At 38.8% G+C, this 16,794-nt stretch overlaps 1 protein-coding gene across 6 annotated transcripts in view; it reads left to right on the top strand.

The window, feature by feature from the left end:
- MYO6 (myosin VI) overlaps positions 1-16,794 on the top strand; it is a 146,762-nt gene that overhangs the window by 55,710 nt on the left and 74,258 nt on the right. For all 6 annotated transcript variants that reach the window (XM_070418215.1, XM_070418214.1, XM_070418212.1 and 3 more), the window contains exons 2-4: positions 6,247-6,389; positions 11,211-11,280; positions 15,251-15,324. In XM_070418215.1, coding sequence (XP_070274316.1) covers positions 6,273-6,389; positions 11,211-11,280; positions 15,251-15,324 — 261 coding nt within the window. In that variant the 5' untranslated portion in view covers positions 6,247-6,272. The remainder of the gene's footprint in view (positions 1-6,246; positions 6,390-11,210; positions 11,281-15,250; positions 15,325-16,794) is intronic.

The raw sequence follows: 16,794 nt of genomic DNA, 5'->3' as shown, positions 1-16,794 counted from the left end.
AGAGAGAGAGATCTTCCTCTTTTTATAGGGCTACAAATCCTATTGGACTAGGGATCTCACCTTTATGATATTTAAACTCAGTTACCTCCTTAAAGTCCTATCTCCAAATATAGTCACATTGGGGGTTAGGGCTTCAACATATGAATTTCAGGAGGGTTACAATTCAATCCATAGCAGACACAGAAATTCAATCTGTAACGGGGTTATTACAATATAGGAAAGAGATCATGCTCAAATTCAAATACAGCAAAGACAGCTGGGGGATTTATAGCCAATAGGCCAGTGGATACAAAATAATTAGGAGGAAACAGCAAGCGTAGAGGATTCTTGCTGAATGCAAGTCAAAGGTAGGGGATGAAGAACTTGATCAGCTAGCAAGACTAGAGGGATTTCTCTACACTGGCTTATTCAGACCCAGCAAGGACAGGGCAGGCATGGAAGGCCTAGTTGAGACCCAGTCAAGACGGTTCAGAGGAGCCTAACTAAAGTTGGTCAAGGATAAAGTTTTTGTCAGCACCTTGCAGTTTTTACATGCATGCCTTAGTGGTTTTTAGTGTTTCTCATGTCAGAGACCCTCTATTTTCTCCAGAGAATAACCTCTAGGCATCTCTTGGGGTGGCGTGGGACCAGGAGTCATTTGCCCAGCAATGGGAGTGTGTGTGTGTGTGTGTGTGTGTGTGTGTGTGTGTGTTGGTGTTAGGAAAGCTCTTTCTCAAACAGCATACACCTAGTCTTCCTTATGTTAGATTCTGTCTTTGCATCCTTGGTTCTACAAGGATCTTTGTACTGTAGTTCTTATGTCTTTTGAGGTTCAGTGGTATAATTTGGGTTGTTTTTCCTCTTGCCACTCCTGGGGATTCACCTCTCTTGGGTTTGCTGTCAGTTGTCTCTTCTCTCAACCATGTGCTTTCCAACTTCCAAAATGTTGTTGTTGTCTCCTCTTTGGTTCTCCCCATCTTTGTGGACTGATGTCTTTTAAAGGAATTCCTTTACTGTAGATTAAAGGTTTGAAGAAGAATATTAGATGTGTGTCTTTAAATCTGTTATCTTTACTGGGATGTTGCAGCCAATGGTTCAGAGTGGGGAAGCAATTTGAATAGTTCAGGGGAATTTGCCATTCTTTCTCCACTTTGGGGGCTTTGCTTGCTCTTATTTCCACCCCCATATTTAATTATTCCTAAATGATTCCTCATGACTATTCTGTAATTTCCCTTTGAATTTCAAACTATCACAAGACCATTTTCTTGAACTTTACTGGTGGCTTCAAATAAGGGATGTGGGGAAAGAGGTGTGACTACCATCTATTGGGTGTCATTAAAATAGTGATCTCAATTTTATGTCACTTAATCCTTATAGCAATTCTATAAGGTAAGTGATACTATCACATATGGGTAAGGATAAAGATAAAGATCAGAGAGATTAAGTAACTTGCTTAAGAGCTAGTCAGACAGTGGTGGAACTTAGTTTCAAGTCTAGGTGTTTTTTTTTAAAATATAATTTTATTGATTTTAGAGGGGGAAGGGGAGGGAGAGAGAGATAGAAATATCAATGATGAGAGAGCATCATTGATCAGCTGCCTCCTGCATGCTCCCTACTGGGGATTGAGCCCACAGCCTGGGCATGTGCCTTGACTGGATATGGAACCGTGACCTCCTGGTTCATAGGTCGACACTCAACCACTGAGCCACCGTGGCCTGGCTCAAGCCTAGGTTCTAAGATCTTTCAACTCTTTCTAGTCTGCCATCTCCTTTTACTCTTCCCAAACTGTGAACAGTTTATTTATGCACTCAGTGAATACTGAGTTGCCTGCTCTGTGCTGGGCCTTGGGGACATTGAGAGTATAACCAGACAGTCAATGGGTCCGTGCTGCCTGTCACTACTTGAGCCAATTAAGCAGAGACAGGGTTGAATCATATATGAGCATTTATTCCAATACTGCCGGCAGTATGGGAGAGCAGCAGGTCATCCCCAAAAATCTGCTCTGCGACCCTCCAACTTCCAAAATGTTGTTGTTGTCTCCTCTTTGGTTCTCCCCATCTTTGTGGACTGATGTCTTTTAAAGGAATTCCTTTACTGTAGATTAAAGGTTTGAAGAAGAATATTAGATGCTCTGTGCTGGGCCTTGGGGACATTGAGAGTATAACCAGACAGTCAGTGGGTCCGTGCTGGGCCTTGGGGTCCAAATGGGTCCCACTCTGAACCATTTGCTGCAACATCCCAGTAAAGATAACAGATTTAAAGACACACATCTAATATTCTTCTTCAAACCTTTAATCTACAGTAAAGGAATTCCTTTAAAAGACATCAGTCCACAAAGATGGGGATTGGCTGCTTATATAGGGTAGGACAAAGATTACACAAACGGGGGCGGGGGGAATATGGATTATAGGTATGGGGAAGTAGGAGGCTGGGGTGGGACTCCATTATTTGGGCAACAAGGTTGTTAATATTTCCATGAAAATGGACTCCATTTCAAAGTTGACTCCCAGGTCCTGGGGCATACAACTCCCAGTTAGGTCAGAATGTCCTTTCTTTAACCAACACAAGACAAGCATGGTTAACAGAGCATGATTAATATTTCCCATAACCATAGCTAGTCCCTAATATTCTATTCTTTTTTTTTTTTTTTTTTTTTTTTTTAAATATATTTTATTGATTTTTTACAGAGAGGAAGAGAGAGATGGAGAGTTAGAAACATCGATGAGAGAGAAACATCGATCAGCTGCCTCCTGCACATCTCCTACTGGGGATGTGCCCGCAACCCAGGTACATGCCCTTGACCGGAATCGAACCTGGGACCTTTCAGTCCGCAGGCCGACGCTCTACCCACCGAGCCAAACCGGTTTTGGCAATATTCTATTCTTGCCCCTAACAAGAGGACTCTCCTGATGTTACACAACTGACATGATCAGATTTACTGTTCAGTAGGATTTCTGGTCATCTGTGCAGATTGGCAAGACTTGGAGTAGGCAGCTAAGTTCATTACAGAAGTCCTGGTAAAGGGCTGTCTTGGTTTTGACTAGGATGGCAGAGGAGATAAAGAGAAGTGAGTGGATTTAAGATACCTATTGGAGGTAAAACTGACATGACTGGGGGAGGTAGATTTGGAAGGAGATGGAAGAATTGAGGATGACTCCAGGTTTAACTTGAACTGAGTGTCTTTGGTGTCTTTACTGATATAAGAAAGAACAGGGTGAGGTGGTGAACAGAATAGTAATGTAGCAATAACAACGTTACCTATATTAGTTATACCCATGGGGAGGTGTCCAGTAGACAAGTAAACATCTGGGAACTCAGCAGTATTCTGTGTTGGAGAAAAAAATTTGGGCATCCCTCACATATAGATGATATTTAAAGCCATGGGACTAGATCTGATTATCCGGGAAAGTGTGTACGTGTCATAAAATAAGTCTGAAATAGTGTTAATGATTCATTTCTATAGAGAACCCTCATTTAATTTTTTAACTCGGAATTACACTTAAACCTAATAGCATTTGCTGCATGGGAAAAGCAAATCCCAACATGTAGCCATGGCATGAAGACATTAAGCAACGAGCATATTGCAAACATTCCAATAATGAACAGCCTTTTGATTGAACTATATATCAAATACCCTTGACTTTCATGGGAGACTAGAACTGAGAGTATCAACATGGGAAATCCCCGATTTAAAAATGCCACATAAGAGGAGACTTATGGCACACTCATGAACTCTTCTTTAAGTATAGATAAGTACTAAAAAATTCCCATTGAGATGCTAAAACCAGAGCATCTGGGATCACTCAGTAGCTGATTCCTTATTACACACTAGAGGCCCATTGCACAGAATCCTGCACAGGTTGGGCCCCTCAGCCCAGCCTGTGCCCACGGGGGATGTCAAACTGCTGGGTTTTGGCCTGATCCCTACAGCTTGGCCTGTGGGGATCGGGCTGAAACCTGGCAGTCTAACGTCCCCCCAATGGATGTAACAGTGCTGAAGTGGCAGGTGGCCGGGTAGGAGCCCCAGCCAGGGCCAGGCACAGCTCTGCTGCCGCTCATCCCAGCCCTCTTGCGCCTGCTGCTGCTGCCTGGTAGCGCTGCCATGAAGGCAGGAGAGGCTACCCTCGACATAGCTGTACTCACCAGCCCTGAGCCCAGCTTCTGGCTGAGCGGCGCTCCTGCTGTGGGAGTGCACTGAGCACCAGGGGGCAGCTCCTGCGTTGAGAATCTGCCCCCTGGTGGTCAGTGCGCATCATAGTGACCAGTTGACTGGTCCTTCTGTTCGTTCCAGTCATTCGGTCATAATGGTCACTTAGGCTTTTATATATATAGATTGTCTCATAGAGTCCAAGCTCATTTAAATTAAATCCCGCTGTGGCCCCCCACTCCCCCATCGCCTCTCTGACTGCAGCCCTGCTCCTGCCTCTGCTGCTCCCACGTGCTGATGGCACCGGTCTGCTCGCACCCGCTGAAGGTGTGGAGCGATTGGGGCTGATGCCAACAGCAGGTGCAAGTGGAGGCTGCTGCCCGGATCACCCCTCCAGTACAGGGGAAGGTAGAGAAGCCCCCGGGGGTGATCAGGGCCAGCAACAGCCGCTCACACCCGCTGATGCTGATGGCACAGAGCGATTGGGACTGGTGCCTGCAGTGGGTGCAAGTGGCAGCTCCGGTGCCGGCTACGGGTGCGAGTGGGGCCAGCACCGGCAGTGGGTGTGAACGGTGGCGCCAGCAGTGGGTGCATGGTTCCGCTGGGCACTTTCACCTGCTGCCGACCCCAATCGCCCCTCAGAATCAGGGGGAGGTGGAGAAGCCCTGAGAGGTGATCAGGGTCGGCAGCAGGTGCGAGTGCCGGGCGGAACCATGGTGACCAGGAGCAAAGAATTTTCAGTAACCACCAGAGGGTCGCCCATTACAGCGACCGGTGCCCTGCCTTGGTCTGGCAACCCCACTCACCTGCTCCACCATCCCGTTGTGGCTGATGCCCGCCATGTTCCGCGTGCACCCCCTGGTTGTCAGTGCACGTCATAGTGACCGGTTGTTCCCGTTGTTCCGCTGTTCGGTCTATTTGAATATTAGGGTTTTTAATATATATATATATATATATATATGTATGTCATGGACCCTTTCAGACTCTCTCAAAAGACAGAATTATAAATATTAGTTCTGAGAATGCCGAATTGAGAATGCCAACTGTTAAAGAAGCTTTATAGGAACACTTGAAAAATTGATCAGAATTCACAATAGGCAAAAACTGGAAACAATCCAAATGTTCATCAACATAACAGTAGGTAAACAGTTGTGGTATAGTCGTTCAGTGGGCTTGTGTACACACCAACATGGTTAATATTAGAAACATTCCTTTGAATGAAAGAAGCAAAACACAAAAGCAAATATTCTATATGATTTCACTTACATTAAGGTTAAGGAAAAAAACCCCCACTAATCTATGATGATAGAAACCAAACCAGTAGATGTCTGTGGGGAGTAGGGATTGACCAGAAGGAAGCATGAGGAAATGCTTCTGGGGTGATGGAGATGTCCTGTATATTGAGTGGGTGTTTGTTAAGTTGATATGTCCATTTGTCAAAACTCATCAATTTTTGTATACCTAGGATTTGTACATTTTACTGTACATAAGTTCTACCTCAGTAAAAAAATAAGAAACCAACAGAAACAGTATGCTGAGTGGTTTGTGAAGATGTGTATAGGGGACACTTGGGTGAGGCACTTCTGTAGTCTCAGATTGTCAGGGAAAGTTTCCAGAGGAAGTAATCTCTCACATCTCTCAAATTTACCCCTTCAAGTCTAAACCAACTTATGGTTCAACACTTAGCTGACTTAGCACAGTGGCATTTATTCCCTAGGATGACTGTTTAATTTTTGGTGCAATCAGAATTCTGTAGGTGGTGAAAGGGAGTGCTTTTATAAATCACACTGGAACAATAGGTAAAACCCGAGGCCTCTGTTCTCTGTTTCTGTACTGGTAAAAGTAGAGTACCCTGTTGCAATCACAACTGAAGGGAGGAGGTAGCAAAGCAGGTGGTACCTGAGGGTAGAGCAGTCTCTGCTTGGTCCTTATCTAAAGGTGGATGGGGGAGGAGGAGGCAGTGTGTGCAGCAAGGTGGGAGGGGCTGTGGATTACCTGTGGGAGGGATAGACACGCATTTCTATGAATTGTACTTTACATGTTAATTTTTTAAAAAGATATGTTATTTGTTTTTTATTTTCAAAGTTTTTCATGTTGCTTTATTTGTTCCTTTGAAACAGAGCACAGTGGATAACTCCCTTCAGAAATGGAGGACGGAAAGCCCGTTTGGGCGCCACACCCTACAGATGGATTTCAGATGGGCAACATTGTGGATATTGGCCCTGACAGCTTAACCATTGAACCCTTGAACCAAAAAGGCAAGGTGAGTTTCTCAGAAAGATTTCAAAATTTGGATTCTTTTTATCTAGGTGTCTCCCTTATCAATGAAGTAGATACTCCTAGCACAGTGTAATAGGGGAAATCAGTTTTCTGGTAAGTGAATCTTAGTTTTCTGGTGTGTTAATTTGATTAAATCAGAAGTACCCTTGGGAAAAATTGGTGCCTTAATATAAAATTACACAGAAATTCAGTGAGCCTTTCATTATCATTTTTTAAAGGGGAAAAAAGCATGATAAAATATAACATTCTTCTTTATATATATTACTAAAGTTGTTATATATGTGATATATGCAACATGTCACAAAGCAAAAATATGAAAAGTGAATGGCATTATATTATCAAATTTTGCTTATTGCTTTAGCTCCTAGACAATTCTCTTAGGCTTTTTATTAAATTTATTAACATGGGATTGGAGTAAATGTATTTCTAATAAGTAAAGATACTTAAATCTGAAACATACCAATCTATTACCATTTTTGTTCTAATGATAGTTTTTTAAAACAGTAAAGCATACTTTAATTTTGTAAACATGATATCTATTTCCTTTTATGCTTTGACACAGAGCAGACAGTATTACAAAATGGGAGTTTGGGGAAAAGGTGACTTGGGTCTCTTTCAGTATTTTGGAGACTGTCAGGTCTCTTTTTGTGGGAGATCTTTACAATTTTCAGTTTAATTTAATATTCCTGTTAAAGGTCTTCTGACTAAATTTCTGTTTACTTTTGCTCTGTGAATGTTCATGAATAATTTATATTCTGCTGATACATGGTTAACTAATGCCATATGATTGCCATCCTTCTGGGAACCTTAGGAAAACAAGGTGGATCCCTCATGAGTCTTTTCACAGAGAAAACTATTCTGTTACTGTAAACAACCTGGAACCTAAATGCATAATACATAATGTGGCATGTTAGAGGCGGCCAGTTAAAGATATCCTCAGGGAAGCAAAGACAAAGTGTTCCTAAGTTTTCTCTCTTATTAACAAGTACTTATTTGTACTTACAATGCAGTACATATTTAAGAAAATGAAAGAGTCAAAATAATAAGCTCAATTTATTTTTATTTAAACTTGGAGGGGAGGAAAAATTTTCCTAATTTGGGCCTAAGAATTAAACTGACATAAGACAGATTTACAGTAGAAAAACATACAATTTTTATTAAATTTTCACATGCACAGGGCAGCCTTCACAAGAACTGAAGAAGTGCCCAGAGTAGAAAGCTTTTATCACTTTTAGACAAAGAAACAATTTGTGAAGATGTGATAAGACAAAGGGGTTTGGGTTAGGGGCAGTAAATTGAGATTAGGGGCAGTAAAGTGCTTAGGAAGGTAAGGGTTACTATGACAAGGTTTGTTTGTATAGATTTCCCTTGGCCTCTGTTCCCCTCCTTCTGGTATAGAGAGGGCACCTTTCACATGGGATTTTTATGTCCTGTTTTCAGAAACAAAAAGGAGGGTCCGAGTGCCCATTTTGCACCTGCTATTTCTCAAGTTCCTTTAACTCAAAATAATTAACATGCTAAAGTAGCATATTTTGGGGTGACAGAAATTTAGTGAGCCTTTCATTGTCCTTCAAAGTCTTTTTTTCATTTCTGTTTAGCATACTTATAAGGATAGTAAATCAGAAGGCCAAAATGGAATGAAAAGTACACATGCTAGTTACGTATATTATGTTATTTTAGGTATATTCTGTTACATCCATAGATGACAACAGTTCAGTTCAAGCATAGAAGAAATTTCATTTATGGTATCTATGCCTTTTCACATTTTAAATATTTTACATGCTTTCAACTGGGCCTTATGAGTATTAATCAGGTACACACATTGAACCAATAAAAACACTTAAAATGTAAATTGTAAAGCCCTGAAAACTGTGGACCTGATAATTCTATAAACTTAAAGTTGAAGCTTCTTTTCACAAGCACTTTTGAGGTATAACAAATTCTTCATAATTGCTTTTAATCTTAATTTCCCCCTACTTTCTGATTGGGGTCTTAATAAATTGTAAAGTATAATTATAACCATGTGGTTAAAAGAGCCACAAGAGAAGCAGTCTTTTGCCTAGGTAATTCATGGTGTGGAGATCATCCACTTTTATTTTTATTTATTTATTTTTTTTATATATTTTATTGATTTTTTACAGAGAGGAAGGGAGAGGGAATAGAGAGTTAGAAACATCGATGAGAGAGAAACATCGATCAGCTGCCTCCTGCACACCCTCTACTGGGGATGTGCCTGCAACCAAGGTACATGCCCTTGACGGGAATCGAACCTGGGACTCCTCAGTCCGCAGGCCGACGCTCTATCCACTGAGCCAAACCAGTTAGGGCACACTTTTAAATATTAAGGAATTAAGTACATAAAGTGATGGCCAAATCTTGTAGTTAGTACTATTTGCTGATACAGTACAAGCATAGAAGAGGGAATGATTTAACTCTAGTGGGGAACATGTCTTTGATGATAGCAATGGCTTTTAAAGATTTAAAAAAATCTATTTTTTAAATAGAAATACATTGCATTAGGTATGTGTAGTGTGTGTGTGTATTTATAAGAAATAGATTTTACATGTCAGCAAGTATGTGTATTCATAAATGAAACAGAGTTGGTCAAATGAAACGTATGTGTATTCTGATATTTTCTAATGTTTTTTATTTTGTTAAAAATGCTGTCTTAAATGTCTAAATTGATTTCATGTTCCATATTTGCAGATGTCCCTTCAGGCTAGAGCCTAATGTAGATGGCATTTAAAGGTTGATGTTTTCGTTTCCCTGTCTACTTTGCTAGTCTTATCTTATGTTAACCAACAGTTGCCCCCTTATACTCTTTTGCCATATACTTATTCTTGTGTATTTTTTCTCTTTCTTGTTCATCTTTCCCCTCCACAGTGTTTATCAAGCCGCCCCAGAAACTAGGCTTAGCTGGGTGCTTTATGTTGTTGTTCACAGTGCTCTTTTTGCCTGGAATGCCACTCTCCATAGCCCTTTGCTTAGCAAATAGTTATTTCCAAGACTCTCATTGAGGTCACCTCCTTTATGAAAGTTTTCACAGATACCAGATCCCTCTCCTCTTCTCCTCCATGCACTGGAATTTACTGTTGATTACTCCTTCCTGGAGGAGTGGTATACATTCTTAACCTCCTGTAATCCTTTATTGGAGATATTTGTTTACCTTTATTTCTCCCTCCCTGCTAGAGTGTAATCTTCTCAAGTGCAGGGACCATTTTATTCGTTTTGTCATTGGAGCTGATGCAGTCTGATGTGCAGTAGATGTTTATTGCTGGTGATCATTGTGTGCTTTGTGACATGATCTTCTCTAGGTAGGAGAAAAAGCCTTCTTCCTGGGAGAGAAAACAATTGCCTTATGCTAATTTTATCATTCTCATTGAGTCGGTGGTAAAGGGGAGAAGACGAAGTGGAGTGGCTGGTGATAATTTGGAGGATGAAGGAGGGCTATCTTTTAGGATGCATTACTGGCCTTTCAGCCCTTGTCTTAACCTCCCCATCTAGGAACTCTCTGTGCTCCACCTCTCCCCCATTTTCTGACCTCCTGGAACTTCTTTTATTTCATGTGGCTCCTAACAGGATAGAACCAACTCCTAACAGGATAGGCCTTGCCCCATTGCCACATTCACAGTGGGCACATAGGACTATGACATTAGCCGTTTACTTTAGAATGCTTATTTCTGTAGAATCATTATTATAATTTGTAGATTGTTTTATATTACCATTAATATACTTAATGTACATAATGGATTAGGTTCAATGTTGTGATCTGTCCTCTAAACCTTTCCACATTTATAGCACTAAGAACATGTGACTGGATTCCAAATTATTAACTTCCAGAATATATAGGGCATAATAGTTTTCTAATTTGGGTATGACTAAATTGAGCTACTACCAGCAACCTGGATTTACTCTGTAAACTACAGTATAGCAATAGCCATGTCTTATATGTGTGTGTGTGTGTGTGTGTGTGTTTGTGTGTTTGTGTGTACACATATATTTATATGTATGTAAACCTACAAATATTTTAAAATAATTGAACCATTTTTTCCTTAGAGTTTTATTTAATATCGATGGAAACTTTAACCACAAGAGTAATTGTAATTGCTTGAGAAGTATAAAATTATAGAATACTGTTAGAATGGCCTGGTTAAAATGATAATTTTCTTTAGATGTAATTTGAGATCATTTTTTTCTCTTACAAGATACTATCTTAATTCTAGAATTTCTACCATAATATTTAAGTGTCATAACAGATATATACTATTCATGCATACCTATAATTTTATGGTCCAAATAGTTCTGGATACTCTTTATATTTGTAGCATATATCTATACAAGAATTTGTGTCTGTTTTCTTCAAACAATAGGATTAATTAAATAATAGCGTGTTCTGTTGGTATATCCGATAGATTAGATATTACTTTTTCCTTTTTAAAAATAAAATGGCTATAGTATATACAAACATTAAAATTTTTATTTTTTAAGTTGTTAGTAGCATACCCGTATAAATTTAATATTAACATACTTCCTGTTTTGTCTTAGTCTATATATTAGAGCATAGGCTTTTTAATTGATTTCCATTATTGATTTCATGGTCTTAGTAATAATAGATAAGGTTTTTTAAGTAAAGTTATTATTCTGTTTTTGGGTTAGTGACTTGTTAAATAGTAGGATCTTGTATTATGTTTTAATGAAGAGCATATTGTTGCCATTATTACAATGTATGCAACCAATTAAGCTTCTTTATTTTTCTTACTATTTATAAACCTGTAGTTTAATGAACTCTTGTTTTGTTTGTTAGACATTTTTGGCTCTCATAAACCAAGTGTTCCCTGCAGAAGAGGACAGTAAAAAAGATGTGGAAGATAACTGTAAGTATCAAGTTAAAAATAGTTCTCATCCCAGAAAAGAAAATTGTTCCTCCAAAACAATAAATTAGTGTTTATATTATTAGGTACACGATACTGGTTCAGAAGAAATGTAGCCCTTTGACATGAAGATTTGTGTGAATGGAGGAGCTCAAAGGCCCTAAATTTATTATTGTCTTACATTTGCACTTTGGTGAAAGAGTCTCTTGAATGTCTTTCTAGTGTTGTCTCAGTTGTGTAAATGTAGGGAATAGTAATAATTTACCTTGAAGTCTGATCTGAAGATCTCTTGTTAATGGTTTTGAAAATTATTTTGAATCTCTTCTAGAATCAGATGATATTTATAGTAGTATATGTTCAATAATTTGGAGGTTGAGTCAAGAGGACCTATTTAATGTCATTGTTTGAAGGAAACAAACATTTAAAAAAATATTGTGTAGTAAGTACTAATTGAAAAATTGATTCCAGAACATTACATTAAAATGAAACATTATTTTGACATAACTATCTTAGTGTGTTTGGTGGAAAAAATCTTTATTCAGTGAATAAGTCATGTTAATTCTTGAGTTTTCAAGATTAACTAGTAACCATATTTCATTTTTTATTTGGCAGTATTTAAGAGTCATGTCCGGTTGCCATGGATTTAATTAAACGTATCTGACATAAAAAACTCTCCATTTAAAAAATAAAGATGAGAGAAAGGAATCTATTTTGTTCTCGTTGAATTTCTTTGGAGTTCACATTTGAGGGAACCTGTAAGATCTGCATATGTGAATGGGCATTGTGGAGTAGAGTCATGGTAGAGCTGTGGACGCAGGGAGAGCCCGAGTTCAGATTCCAACTTGCTAGTAGGAAGCTTTGTGCCTATGGGCAACATATCTCTCCTCTTTCAGTTTCTTATCTGTAAAATGGGAGTAATAATGTGTATGTTGCATGTCTGGGGATGTTATATTCAAAGTTGTTGGCATATTTCTTAACCTCTGGTAGCTGTTATTTTAGGTGTAAGAGACTGAGAAAAAATGTGCTGTGTATAAATGTTCTTTGGCTAACCTCTTCACCTTCTTTTATCCAGTCCTTCCCATCCCTTGCCCTCTGACCTCGGTTAGTCTGTCCCCTGTATCCATGCCTCTGGTTTTATTTTGTTCATTAGATTCCACATATTAGTGAGATCATGTAGTATTTGTCTTTCTCTGACTGCTTATTTTGCTTAGCATAGTAATCTCCAGGTTCACCTATGCTGTCACAATTATTTCTTTTCTACAGCCATGTAGTATTGCATGGATAAATGTACCACAGCTTTTTTATCCACTCATCTACTGATGGGCACTTGGGCTGTTTCCAGATCTTAGCTATTGTAAAAAATGCTGCTATGAACTTAGGGGTGCATATATTCTTTCTGATTGGTGTTTTGGGATTCTTAGCATATATTCCCAGAAGTAGGATCACTGGGTCCATATCTTTTCTTAATTCGAAGGAAAGCTGCTATTAAAGGTGTTAGGAGGCTCCACTTACTTCTTACTCTGTCTTATCCTGTATAATAAAAGGCCAGCGACCATAAGTGTAACGACTGGAACAACCGCTCTACCAGTCGATATGAGGTGCATTGACCACCTCTTGGTCCCCCCTCACCCTTGTCCCCTGCTCACAGGCTCCAATTGCAGCATGGTGAACCAGGGTGGGTGGCGGTGGGCGGGACTGGGGACTGGTGAGTGGGCAGAAAATGGCCCTGATCACAGGCTAGTCCTAGGGACGCTACCCATGCACGATTTCGTGCGCTGGGCCTCTAGTTCTGCCATAAGTGGCATTAGAAAACAGTGAGCCATGTGTTTTTGGCAAGTGAATTGTCTGCACTGTATGAGTGTAGAAGCATGGACAGTCTGAGATTGGTATAGCAAGAAGCTCTTATTTGACCGAATTGATTAGGTCTTGAATTGTATGATAGGCATAATTCATTATAGGCATATATACAACTTCAATGAGGAACCAAGGAAACAAGCAAGTGAATTAGGCAGGGTCTTGCTCTCAAAGATTTGGTTTAGTAGCCAAAACCAGATATACAAAATTTCAAGTGCAATATTGGCAGTCTGTGGTCAACACCATAAAGAAAGTACAAAGAAGCAAGTAATTCTAGTGGTGGGGCTGGTGGTGAGAATGGGGAAATGTCATTTTTGAGACAATCTTTTGCATTGACCTTAATGAATAGGTAGATTTTTGACACCTAGAGATGTAGAGGTGGAGTTTAATGCATGGATGATATTTGGGTTTAATAAATACTTTAGTCTGTCTGTAAGTTAGATCATATTAAAGCAAGTTGTGGAAAATTATAAGAAAAGGTGAGCTGAATATGCAGCTTTAACATGGGCCCTGAATACCAGTCTTGAATATGGACTTTGGTAGATGATGGAGACCCATTGATGTTTTTTGATGAGGAGAAATATTTGATTAGGGTACCACTTTAGTTAATGTGCTGAGCAGTCTGGATTAAGGAGAAGAAAGGCTGAGGCAGTAGACAGTTAAGAGGGCTCTATTATTACAAAAGAGGTAATGTGACCTAAACTGGAACTGGGGTGGTGGAAATGTAAAGAAAGAGGAGACATACCTGAGATTTAGATTATGCTCATTTTGAGTGCCTACCATGAGTCTGGTACTGTGCTTCCTACACACGTTATTGCATGGTATCAAGAGTCGGAAACTGGTTTAGAGCAAGAAGGGAGATAAGAACACACAACCAGATCCTAAGTATTGACTAAGGTTTGTAGTCTGGTGGTGCTAATTGTAGAAACCAAATGGTTGGGAAGAAGAGTCGTTTTGTCTACTCTAGCATGTGGTGGAAATGTAGAAATGGAGCTCAGAGGACTGGAGGGCTGGGCGAGTAGGTTAGGCTTGGAGAATAGAATATGTCAGAGTGTGTGCATGTGAGTGTGCATGTGTGTACATATGTATGTATATTCTGACATATCAGTAGAATAAGCATCAGAAAAACAAGCTTTCTACCCTGATTCTGCTATTAACTAGCTGCATATCCTGGGTTAAGAATACACATATTTTCAATCTGTGGTTGGGAATTCAAGTATGCAGAGAGCTGACATAAATTATATCTGGATTTTCAATTGCAAGAGTAGTTAGCACCCCTCACCCCAAGTTCAGTGATCAAGTGTATAATTTCTCCAGGACTCTTTCTTCATTATATCACTTGTGAGGCACTGGCTGAATGATCTAATGGTCCCTTCCCCTTCTAAAATTTTATCTTTTGTGTTTTTCTATAAAATTCTAAGTGTCAGATTAAATTAGTGTCATCACCTTGTTGTGTCACAAGTGTATTAATATCAGTGCTATCTAAAGTCCTACCTTCTTTCCACTTGAATTGAGCACCAGTTTTTAACCAGCCTTCATTAATATGTACTCACCTGGTATTCACTAGATATACTCAGCTGGTTAGAAATTTATTGTTTATAAATATAACTGTAACACATATGTAAACTGGGTATAGTTTATTTATTGATTTATTTTTATTGATTTTAAAGGAAGGGGGGAAAGAGAGAGAGAGAGAGAAAGAGAGAGAGAGAGAGAGAGAGAGATAAACATCTAAGTGAGAGAGAGAGAGAGAGAGAGAGAGAGAGAGAGAGAGATAAACATCTAAGTGAGAGATAAACATCAGTTGGTTGCCTTCCATATGTGCCTCTGCTGGGGATCAATCCCAAAACCTAGGTATATGCCCTGACCTGGAATCGGACCCGAAACCTTTTGGTATATGGGGACGATGCTGCAACTCGCTGAGCTACATTGGCCAAGGCTTAACTTGATATATTTTAAATTGGCTTCTTGGGTTTACATGTACCAGGGTTTGAAAAAGATGTAATTAAATCTAGCAGATGAATTTTAGCTTGGAACAAAGTGATTCAGATTAAAATAGTGTTGTTTTACTTTATTTTTTTCTTCCAATATCTAATGATATACTCATTTAATGTCTCAGGTTCACTAATGTATTTAAATGAAGCTACACTTCTCCATAATATCAAAGTTCGATACAGTAAAGACAGAATTTATGTAAGTATTTTACCTATTATTTAAGTTTTTGTTGGTCATAGGATGTAAAACTTGAAATTTTCTAACAGGAAATAATATTTGATCTGAGCCTATTGAATAGAGTGAGATCTATGAGGATAAGGATTTTTTTCTAATTTACTGCTAGAACTCCAGGGCTTACAACATGAATGGTACATAGTAGGTATGTGGTAGATATTTGTGGAATAAAATAATGAATTCAGAGCATCATCTACTATCTTCCAGATTTAAAAATGTTTAATTTTATTTAAAAAACACTAATTATTTGGGGATTTGATTTCTTATTTTTGATATATATCTGTAGATCTGTTTAAAAATTTTAAAAGTATTTTTATTGATTTCAGAGAGGAAGGGGGAGAGAGAGAGAGAGAGAGAGAAAGCATCAATGATGAGAGAGAATCATTGATTGTCTGCCTCCTGCATGCCCCACACTGGGGATCTAGCCTGCAACCCGGGCATGTGCCCTGACTGGGAATTAAACTGCTACCTCCTGGTTCATAGGTTGACGCTCAACCACTGAGCCACACTGGTCAGGCTAGATTTGTTTAATTAATTCACTTTTCACGTTGTTCTGCAAAGAATTTAAGGCATCCTATAAAAAATGTATATTGAAATTAAAAATTTGGATGACAAAAAATGTAAATTACACTAAAGGCAGTACCTGAGGAAATAATCAAGAACACTGAAATGCTGCGCACACAGCCTAAATAGTTGTAGTATACCATTAGATCCTAAATAGATACCTACCTTAAAAATCTAGAATATTAAGAAATGGAAGAGAATGCTTTTAATGTAAATAGATTTGCACCAAATTATTCAGATGGATAATTAACTAGCATGTTTTAATTATAATTACTCATTGTGCACATTAAAGGTTTTATTCTAATATGACCTAGTTGTGGATTCCTTTGTTGGCTGGAGATAAATTACCCACTGTAGTTCTCCTGTTATAAAGATGGGACTCTTCATTATTTTTGAACGAAGAAAACACATGGCTTCTTTGACACCTCCTAGATCAAATGACAGTCTTAATCTTTTATAACACTATCAATTTGCCTAATTGTACTTACTTAATTCTGACTAAATTACCTTTAGTCTTTGCCATCTGTCCAAGTAGTGACAGCTGGGAAATAGAAATAATCTAGTCTTTCCCAAAAGAGTTCACTTGCCGTCTTTCAGTTCTACATAGCACAGTTTTAAGCCTTCACTCTCCTCCTTTATTTTTTTCCAACATCAACTGAATAAAGGATATACTAAGATTGATATATGGCTATTCTTCAGTAGAAATGTATTTAGAAGCAAAAGCCACTAAATCAGCAGACTGCTGTTGAGCACCGATGTGTGCTAAATGCTGTCTTAAGTATCAAAATAATACAAACTTTTAAAATTTGTTTGTTAAAGCAGTTTAACAAAAGTTGACTGAATATAACCAGGAAACATCATATTTCAGAT

The sequence above is a fragment of the Myotis yumanensis genome, unplaced genomic scaffold (genome assembly GCF_028538775.1).
Source record: "Myotis yumanensis isolate MYYU_CA2020_CCGP unplaced genomic scaffold, mMyoYum1.0.hap1 SCAF_6, whole genome shotgun sequence".
Lineage (NCBI taxonomy): Eukaryota > Metazoa > Chordata > Mammalia > Chiroptera > Vespertilionidae > Myotis > Myotis yumanensis.
Note: the sequence above shows the minus strand (reverse complement) of the source record. Positions and strands in the feature narration are given on the sequence as shown.